Source organism: Alosa alosa, chromosome 1, assembly GCF_017589495.1.
Source record: "Alosa alosa isolate M-15738 ecotype Scorff River chromosome 1, AALO_Geno_1.1, whole genome shotgun sequence".
NCBI lineage: Eukaryota > Metazoa > Chordata > Actinopteri > Clupeiformes > Clupeidae > Alosa > Alosa alosa.
The window spans coordinates 7,927,731-7,937,841 of record NC_063189.1 but is presented as its reverse complement, the minus strand read 5'-3'; the positions used below and the strand labels follow the sequence as shown (position 1 = coordinate 7,937,841).

At 41.9% G+C, this 10,111-nt stretch overlaps 2 protein-coding genes across 3 annotated transcripts in view; one reads left to right on the top strand and one right to left on the bottom strand.

Moving 5' to 3' along the window:
- The first annotated feature begins 2,677 nt into the window (after positions 1–2,677).
- Positions 2,678–8,295, top strand: pccb (propionyl-CoA carboxylase subunit beta). Its single transcript, XM_048245933.1, has 15 exons — positions 2,678–2,936; positions 3,057–3,176; positions 3,619–3,687; positions 3,776–3,832; positions 4,016–4,129; positions 4,230–4,340; positions 5,236–5,344; positions 5,604–5,724; positions 6,212–6,293; positions 6,380–6,503; positions 6,678–6,785; positions 6,904–7,004; positions 7,230–7,328; positions 7,741–7,840; positions 7,951–8,295. Exons 1-15 carry the CDS (start codon positions 2,700–2,702, stop codon positions 8,070–8,072), a joined length of 1,674 nt encoding a protein of 557 aa, XP_048101890.1. The 5' UTR covers positions 2,678–2,699; the 3' UTR covers positions 8,073–8,295.
- stag1a (stromal antigen 1a) overlaps positions 8,296–10,111 on the bottom strand; it is a 40,319-nt gene continuing 38,503 nt past the window's right edge. For both annotated transcript variants that reach the window (XM_048245910.1, XM_048245919.1), the window contains exons 33-34: positions 9,879–9,959; positions 8,296–9,724 (exon numbers count right to left, since the gene is read on the bottom strand). In XM_048245910.1, coding sequence (XP_048101867.1) covers positions 9,701–9,724; positions 9,879–9,959 — 105 coding nt within the window. In that variant the 3' untranslated portion in view covers positions 8,296–9,700. The remainder of the gene's footprint in view (positions 9,725–9,878; positions 9,960–10,111) is intronic.

The following is a 10,111-nucleotide window of genomic DNA, read 5'->3' as shown; positions in this document are numbered from 1 at the left end:
CCGTAGCTTTTTGTTATCATGGTTAAATTTGCGTTAAAAAAAAAAACTCCATCTTTATCATTTACCAGAATGTTATAGGCCTATTTAAGGTCTACTGTTTGACGACATTAAACAAAGAGAAGTATAGCCTAAGAAGCTAGGCCCCTACTGTTTTTTTTTTTTTTTTTTTTTTTTCTTAATAGGCTAAAGCTACTGTTTTTTGTTTTTTTTTCCTTAAGTAGTGGGACTAGAGAAGAATATAGGGTGAGGGGAGACACTGACGTTTATCTTTTGACCAGGGAGCTAGGCTAGGCTACAATCAATAGGCCTACATAGAGATCAACATACATTGAGCACAGAACAGGCCTGTAGGACAAGGCATTGTAGGGTTGATTCATTATTAATTAATTTCACTGAATAGGTTGAAATTGACCACATCCTTGAATTTCCCCTGGGGATCAATAAAGTATCTATCTATCTATCTATCTACATCCTGTATCCTAACTCTCACACCTTAACACATCACTACCAGCCCGAAGGACCATGGACACTAAGCCAAACATATTAATGGATAACTTTGATTATTTTGACTGTCAGGGTCAAGTAGCCTAGAGGAAGGTCAGGCATATAGACAGAAATTCCTATTTCAATTGCTTTCATTTTTTTTTTTTCACTTACAGAGGAGACCCTTGAATTATTTTTTTGTAATCCACAGAGTTGAACCACATTTCCATTCAGCAGTGTTATGCCTGGGCAATAACAGTGGTGTGGTGATGTCTGTGGAGAACAAGCTATGCTGAGAAAGCTGAGCTGTGCTGGGAAATGAACAAAATTGGGAAGCTTCCCTTGACAATCATGCGTTGGGGCTTCTGTGTTTCAGTGCTCAGTGGCTTTTAGTGTAACAATACTGTTCTCTGCTGGTGGAAGTAAGATATTACACTGTCTAGACCTTTGGACACTGTGTACAGGCATGTAGCCTAGTCTTCTTTATGAGTATGAATATCCTCTTAAGACCCAGCCATTTATTTCTGTCCGCTGTGGGGGACATGAGTCTAAGACCTGTAAGTCACACGCCCCATTTATGCCATATTTGAGTCCTATTGCACTCTCGAGGATATCCTGGGCTTTCTGTTGATGTAACAATTGTATGTGTGTGGTTAACACAAACCTTCTTTTCAAAATGGTGGACATTATGTTTCTATTGCTAATAATCAAATTGTTTCCTAAATATAAGGGGCTTAATTTCAAATTAGAGAGATTTCAGAAATGGCCAGTAATTTTAACAGTTTCAAAACATTACTTTTATTTAATGACAGCGGGTCTTTTACCTCTGGTTTTTAACCAATTTCCATGCTTCAGAAGGCAGAGGGCAGGGAATAAGGCAGGGATGTGTTTTATCATAATTTCTCATAAATAATAAAGGGTAGTCAGTCTTAAAGGTGCAGTGTGACGCTAGTGGTATCTCATTTCCAAGGGGAATATTTTCACCCCTATGTCTTGCCACTTGGTTTCGAGGGACAAGGGCGAGGGGTAAGATGAAGGGATAGGGGAAGGGGTAAAACAGAGAAATGAGATTGGCCCTTAGAGTCTGTCAGACTTAAGCAATGTGCAGGCTCTACTGTTTACAGTACGCAGTACACAAAAATTACCCTATTGACTTATGTAATTGATAATGCATTTGTTAAAAATGCCTTCACACACAGAATTATCCATCCAATCACCCCTGCGCTTTTGCCATCCTAGAGTGCCATACACACTCATCTCTGGGGTCCATCACACAGGGGTCAGGGGTCAGACTATAGGGGTCCCTAATACAGCTCATACTCTGGGCAAGTCTCTGATTGATAGATGGCCTCACAGCACGTCATCCTAGTTCCTCACCACATGTAGTGAATGAAGAGTGCAGTCACTCCTCCTGGGCTTAAACCCAGGCCTACAGTGTACCATACCTGCAACGTGACCGCAACGCCAAAGACCTTATGCTCATTGGTATGGCTGTCAGAGTGCATAGTCAACCAATTTTTTGTGGGGGCAGCCGTGGCCTACTGGTTAGCACTTCGGACTCCGGTTTAAACCCGACCAGTAGGCATGGCTGAAGTGCCCTTGAGCAAGGCACCTAACCTGTTCCCCGAGTGCCGCTGTTGTTGCAGGCAGCTCACTGCGCCGGGATTAGTGTGTGCTTCACCTCACTGTGCTGTGTTTCACTAATTCACGGATTGGGATAAATGCAGAGACCAAATTTCCCTCACAGGATCAAGAACTTTCTCTTTTTTTGCAATATGCATTTCCTTCAACCATATACTTAAATCATCTTCTGGGTCCCAGGAGATACAACATATGCGTGACACTACATGTTCATCAACATTGGATGGAGATAGATAGATAGATAGATAGATAGATCCTGCCGCAGAACGTGCAGCAAGCACATGCATTAGACTTGTCGTTGTTGTTAGTGTTTACGCAAATGAGGGGCGTTGTTGACGCCGACCACTAAGAAGACCACAGCAATGGTAGACGTGAACTGTAGTTTTTAAAATACATGCATCGCGATAGCCTACAAATGTCAAGTTTTCTGGAGAGCACATAGTGTGATATCCCGCCCGCTTCAAATGTAAGCATTATGATTGGCCAAAACTAGTTAATACACAGCCATTATTGGCTCAATCGGGCAGGACACCTTTAGCTTATCCTGTCCGACTAGGTTCATCCGTAAAATAGCAATGGCGGCGCTCACGGCTGTACGGTGCTCCCGAGGGTTGCTGAATGGCTTGAAAGTTTCATTTCAGACATTGACACACGTGAACCACGGGGTAGCTGCAGCCACCACATCAAATATCTTGCGGCATTCAAGATATTATTCTGTAGGTCATCTCACGGTTCAAGAGCGCATAGAAAAGAAACGGAATGCAGCGCTCGTTGGAGGAGGTCAGATGAGAATAGATGCACAACACAAAAGGGCAAGTGGAACTTTTGTCAAATTCTCAACTTTCATAGGTGCTTCGGACGAATTTGTCAACCCGAAACAATTTAAGTAACATAACTTAACATCAGCGAGACGTCTTTTGTTTTCTCAACAGGGTAAATTGACAGCAAGAGAGAGAGTCGAACTGCTGTTAGATCCTGACTCTTTCGTCGAATATGACATGTTTGTCGAACACAGATGCTCGGATTTCGGGATGGAGGCAGATCGCAATAAGGTCTGCGTTACAACTGTAGACTTGCATTCATGTTTTGTTCGATCGCCAGGGCTTTACTAAAAAGTGTTTCATAACTCTAGAGTAACCAATCAGAGGACGTCATAAGAACAACTTGTGTTTTGTTGTTGATGTTTAGTCATTATCTGCAGCACGAACATGAGTTTGCTAGATGGGAATAAGGAATAAGCTTTCCTCCTCTTTAAAGTAAACTTTAGGCTACATGTACAGAGAGGCCCAGACTGTCAATGGAGGAAATGTTGGATCTCAGTTACAAAGGCCATCAAGGGACTGGGCTCAAGTGGAGTCAGACTGCTGTGTGCAACAATGTGTTCTCCCGTTTTATAAACACTTGGACTTTGGGTTATTTCTTATTCTGAGGTCGGACAAGAAAATGTGATGGCCAGTTTGTCTGATCTTTTTGATGAACCTTTCTTCTGTGCAGTTCCCGGGTGACAGTGTCGTTACTGGACAGGGCAGGATCAATGGCAGACTGGTGTACGTATTTAGTCAGGTAAGTGAAATGACGTTGTCATAGGTATGTCTTAATTTGTCGAAGCTCAGTTTTCCATGTCTTATGGTATTTCTGTCTTCATTGACAGGATTTCACAGTGTTTGGAGGAAGTCTCTCAGGAGCTCATGCCCAAAAGATCTGTAAGGTGCGTAAAGGATTTGAGTGCTTTCATGGTGTTACTGAATCACTGTAGTGTCAAGGAATTTTCAGTTGAAGTCCATGTTGGAAATGTATGTTTGTTTGTTTGTTTACACTAAGGTCATTAACAGATGTGTAACTGTGACTACAAGCTCTAGCTTCCTAGATATTCTTTATTTCTTGGTCATAGATCATGGACCAGGCAATGATGGTGGGTGCCCCTGTGATTGGCCTTAATGACTCAGGAGGAGCCCGCATTCAAGAGGGAGTGGAGTCTCTGGCTGGATATGCAGACATTTTCCTGGTAAAGTCATTGAACGGGAGCTAGATTTGAGGTTATTAAAGGTGTTAAGTGAGGCTTTACTTTTCTTTTCACTCACTCTCTCTTTCTCTCTATCATGTAGAGGAATGTGATGGCTTCAGGTGTAGTCCCTCAGATCTCCCTCATCATGGGTCCTTGTGCTGGAGGTGCTGTCTATTCACCTGCGCTGACCGATTTCACTTTCATGGTGAAGGTGAGAATCTGCCAAAAGAGACAGTGACCATAAGTAGGTCATCCATGTTTAATATCCACTGTTCTGAGCATTTACACTTACACAATGAGGACTTACACTCAAGCTACATCATAAAAAAGAGACCTTAGTGTAACATTAAAAACTACCTTGCAAACACCAAAAGATAACCGGGGATGATAGTACAGGAGGTTAAGTACCTGCCAGAAGAGTAGTCAAAGGAGATAGTCAATCTGTATGAGAAGCCATGCAAGCAGGTATTTGAGCCCACTGAGGTAGTGCATAGGGCAAAAAAAAGAAGGGGCCCCAGCCCCCCAAGCCTTGGGGCTTCCCTCTGGCAAGGTGGTGAGATATGGATGTTTGTCCTTGCTATGACACATTGAACGGACGCCCAGTTAGGAAGGATTCAAACCAGGTATGCACTCTGTCAGAGATCATCTGCCCAAGTTTGCGAGTATAGATAGTAGGATACGGAGGTTGACCATATCAAGCGTTTCTGATGAGTCAAGCAAGATGAGCACCGATGACCGGGCTGCTGCTCTAGCTGCTTTTAAGGCTTCTGTCACCAACAACAAAGCTGTTTCTGTGGAGTGGGCACTTTTAAAGTCAGCTTGATTTGGATCAAGGAGGTTATTACGAAGTTCTGTCACCTGTTTGGAAACTGCCCTGTCGATAGTCTTAGATAGGAATAGGAGGAGGCTTTTTAAGCAGCTGTGTTACCCAAGCCAGTTTAAATGCAGTAGGAAATATGCCAGAAGCCAGTGATGCATTAATCACACGTGTGATTGCTGGCATGATGGTAGGAGATAAGACTTGTGACCCGAATTGAGTGAAGTCCCACTTTGCTGACAAAACCCCCAAGGTCAGATTGACACGTTTTGTCTTTGCTCTCATCTAGGACACGTCATATCTGTTCATTACGGGTCCAGATGTAGTGAAGTCAGTGACCAATGAGGATGTGACCCAGGAGGAGCTTGGAGGAGCAAAGACGCACACTGCTGTGTCCGGTGGGTGTCTCAAGTTGGACCCTTTAAAAAAAACAATGGGAAACACCAAAAAGAGGTCACACTGACCTACTGAAATGAAAACACTGGTTATTGAATATTGTCATGAAAAGCTCTTTTTGCATGTGCGAAATGTATGAATCTGGTACTGTTGGCTCTGATATTGTTCTTGTTGTTCCAGCCCTACTCATCCTGCCCCCCAATCATTGGTTTTCTTGTTGACATGTTAGAATAACACATCCATATGTTCTGGCATTTACAGGTGTTGCTCACAATGCCTTTGAGAATGATATAGATGCACTCCTGAACCTTAGGGACTTCTTTAACTTCCTCCCTTTGAGCAACAAAGACCCATCTCCTGTCATGGAATGTCACGACCCCAGGTATTTCTTTTATCATGTTCTGTACTTTACCAATTTACCAGCAAGGTCCTTCGAGGTATACTATGAAGTGATTAGTGGTATGTTGAGCCTAAAGTCTGAAGGTAAACGTACTTCAGACTTTAGGCTCAACATACCACTAATCACTTCATAGTATGACAAACAGACTTCATTTGACAAACAGAAGCAAACATTTCTTGTGATTTTTTTCCTTTTTTTTTTCTTTTAACTTTCATTGGAACATTTTTGTATAAAAAGGTCAATTGTAAATAGTAAACAAAATAGCAAAAAGGGCAATCAATACAAACTTCTGCCTGTGTTTGCTGAATATGAATGAACCACTTGCTTTAGACTCAACACACAACTTACTTGTTTCATAGAATACCCCCCTATAGTTGTAGGCAAATGGCATAAGGATATTGGTCTGGCAACAAAATACTTTTTTAGAAATTAAAATCATTTGTCAAGAATTGTTTTCTTCTTTCTTCAGTGATCGTCTTGTTCCTGGCCTTGATACAATTGTTCCCTTTGAAACCACTAAAGCCTATGACATGCTGGATATCGTTCAGGCAGTATGTATTGCTTTAATTCTAAAAAGTCCAGAGAATGTTTAGCCCAAAGGATGCCACTGATGGGGTTTTGGTTGCATTCTGTTTAGATTGTGGACGAAAGAGAATTTTTTGAAATCATGCCAAACTACGCCAAAAACATTGTTGTGGGGTTTGCCAGGATGAATGGCCGCACCGTGGGCATTGTGGGTAACCAGCCTAAGGTGGCTTCAGGTTAGTTACCCATGAGGATTAATGATTTTTGCACTAATTGGATGTAATTATCATATTTATGTTTCAGGATTAATAATTGGCACAGCCCATTGTCGATGCTGATGTGGTCTCATTTTCTCACTTGCTGTAGCCTACATTTGGTTGTCTGTCTCTTGTTTTGCATGCAAACCTTAGGCTGTCTGGATATCAACTCCTCAGTGAAAGGGGCTCGCTTTGTTCGTTTTTGTGATGCCTTCAACATTCCAATTATTACCTTTGTGGATGTGCCTGGATTTTTGCCAGGTATTTGTAGGGTTGTTCATCCTTGTTTATCCTTTACATTTGGTGCTGCCCAGTGCAGTTATAGCCTTTTGTTAAATCATAAAAAATAGATGTGTAGTGAATCTCTTATGATTGTCAGGCACCGCTCAGGAATATGGAGGCATTATCAGACATGGGGCGAAGCTGCTTTATGCATTCGCAGAGGCAACCGTTCCCAAAATCACCATCATCACAAGAAAGGTGTGTTGAAAGTGAATGAAGGCTTTTGTGATCATCTCTGATGAGCAATTTAAACTGATGTCCCGATGTTGTGTGTTGAAAGTGAATGAAGGCTTTTGTGATCATCTCTGATTAGCAATTTAAACTGATGTCCCGATGTTGTGTGTTGAAAGTGAATGAAGGCTTTTGTGATCATCTCTGATTAGCAATTTAAACTGATGTCCCGATGTTGTGTGTTGACTAAAGGCCTATGGAGGGGCATATGACGTCATGAGCTCCAAACATCTCCGAGGGGACTTGAACTACGCCTGGCCATCTGCCGAAGTTGCTGTCATGGGTGCCAAGGTAACAGCAGCTGCTCAAAACAATGAATGCGTATGCGTCAGTGAATAAACAGGAAGAACCATAAAAACAGATCTTTTGTAATAATGCGGAACTATATTCAATGTAATTAGGGGATTACAAGGATATGTTTTTAAATGATCAGACTTTTTGAGCAATGTTGCTGGCCATGGCACATGACCGGTTCCTAGTTACCACACACCAGCATTGCTCAAGAGTGGATGATGGTGACAAGTTGCCCACTGATGATTAAAGACTGAACAAGATGGCTCAGCAAGTTTATTAGAACTATAACAAGATTGCACAGCAACGTCACTCAAAATGATGTCCTGTGCATCATCACTGGAGTCTCACCACAAAAAAAAGGATGTAGTATTTTATGCACAGTGACTCACACATCTGTGAACTTGTTCAGGGTGCTGTGCAGATCATCTTCAGGGGCAAGGAGAACCAGGCGGAGGCTGAAGCCGAGTATGTGGAGACGTTTGCCAACCCATTCCCTGCCGCTGTCAGAGGTACTGCTGACCGCTGTCACCACACCGAGGCCTCCCAATCCTGTGATATGTGCTCTCTCATGACTGTTGCTGCAATGTTCTCTGATACCCAACTTTTCATTCTTCTTCAGGTTTTGTTGATGACATTATTCAGCCCTCAACAACCAGAAAGAGAATCTGCCGAGACCTGGAGGTCCTGGCCAGTAAGAAGCAAAGCAACCCCTGGAAAAAACATGCCAACATTCCCTTGTAAAGCTGTCTGTCTGGTGTAATTGATTGTGTGTGCGGTTATTTTGTAGATAATGTAGGATTGAGATCCATAATACTACACCAGTTATCCAATGATAACTAAGCCTTACCTTAAACAGAACTTTTGTACACTATGTTCGCGAAATCTGTTTGGTCCACCATGTTGTAGTGTGACCCTTTGGGAAGTGTATAGTGATTGAGAATAAACACAACAGTACCAAAAAAAATTGATTACATGTTTTTATTAAAAAAGTGACTTTTCATTAGTCCACAGAAAAAAATCAGAACAGTTTCCATTAAAAGGGAAAGTGATACATCAGCTCTAAGTTGTACAAAAGAAACACACTTTTTTATATTGAAAATGTACAATTTACAGGGTTACTAGCAAAACCAATCAGGGAGCACAAGGGATAGAAAAAAGGAGGTTGACATGAAAACTTGGGCGGTATGATATGACACAGACAGGATTTTTTTTTTTTTTTTTTAAATACAGGACCATAAAGCACTTCGACAATGTGGCAACTGATGAGCTTCATCCATGCTTTAATTATTGTAGCCTTTCATTTTTAAATTCCAGTTCTTAAGTCTCCAACAATACATTGTTTTTTTTTTTTTAGCTTTTTTTTTTTTCAGTAATCCAGTCCTGTTTTGATATGGGTATGAAGTGAATGTTGTCCACAATTTGGCAACAATATACATCCAAACAGACCTGTACAAACATCTGACAAAACTCACTAAAATTCAGAAATTCATACTAAAAGCTACCAATTGAAAATATTGTTTTTAGGCATCGTGTTTGTTTGTTTTTTTTTTCTATAAGGTTTTAAAAAGCCAAAATACATGATTTGCGGTGGCATCTGGTTGTCCTCAGGCTTTAATCGAAGGCCTGAGTGTTCAGTATGAATCTATCCAGGAGGACTCTCCTGTACTGACAGCCCATTCTGGTCACTGACTGATGTTGGCCAGTTCTGTGAATGCCTATGCAAAAGCTACCCATGTCGGTTATCTGCAGACCTCCGTGGTGGTCTGAAAACAGCTGTGTTGCCTCTCTGGCGCATATGGTCAAAGAAAATGGAGAGAATGGCCAAGAAAGAGTTCCCATTAGATTCAGTTCCATGAAGAGCCATGGACAGCTTGTGACCTGATAGAAAACCACACCACAGTTAACTGTCCAGTGTGCCTACACAGTGAGGAGCTAAAACATAAATATGTACATCTTTAAAATGTGGGACCGTACATTCCTACGAGATAAAAGCGTACCACAATGTAAACCCAATCCAGTGTGAATCACCTTATAGCTGAGCGGGTGATGATGCAGCCTGGTAGGATGTCAAAGTGACTTCCAGATAACACCCCCTCCACCCCACCCCCTTTCTTTTCAGATCTTCATAGCTCTTCAGTCACATAGTTTGAAATCCCCTCTTTAACAATAATACTTCTCCGGTATAGTGTTCATAGGAAAGGAGGCACCATCACTCTGAAACAGTAACATCTTGGCACCACACCAGTCTCTTGCCCTCCGCCGCCTCCTCCTCACTAGATAAACAGGCACCATCTGCGTTTTTGACAAGTCTGCGGTCCCCGGGGACTCCAAAGGGGTTTCATCTTCTCCTCATCTCCATATGTGGCACTTCAGAACATGGGCATTGTGAAACCCTACAGGGAGAGATGTTTGAGCTTTTTAGGTATCTGTTACCTTACCAGACATGCAGTCATGGACACGCAATTTTGAACAGTAAGGTTTTTCCTACTGGGCGTCAACTGCAAGAAATTCGTAATTTAATATTAGCCATTGGTATTAGCTACTTACTGATTCATCCTCAATCATAGCTGCTGAGTCAAAGAAGTCTGGTCTCAACTCTGCTCGTTCACGTCTGTTCCTTGATGGAGGCTGAGGCGAAAGTGAATGATGTTATGCAAGTTCACACTCACTTGAATACATCTGTGTTGGCAGCTTTTGTTTATGATTCACTAAGCAAAAGTGGATACTTGAGGTGGAAGCATCTATTATCTGATGCAAATGCATTATGTGAGAAACGGTAC

What these genes read in the sequence shown, in the direction of transcription:
- pccb (XM_048245933.1), top strand. Translation starts at nt 2,700, where the DNA reads ATGGCGGCGCTCACGGCTGTACGGTGCTCCCGAGGGTTGCTGAATGGC. An exon ending in TCACCATCATCACAAGAAAG is followed by an intron (nt 7,005 to 7,229) that starts GTGTGTTGAAAG and finishes TGTTGACTAAAG; the next exon opens with GCCTATGGAGGGGCATATGA. An exon ending in TTGCTGTCATGGGTGCCAAG is followed by an intron (nt 7,329 to 7,740) that starts GTAACAGCAGCT and finishes GAACTTGTTCAG; the next exon opens with GGTGCTGTGCAGATCATCTT.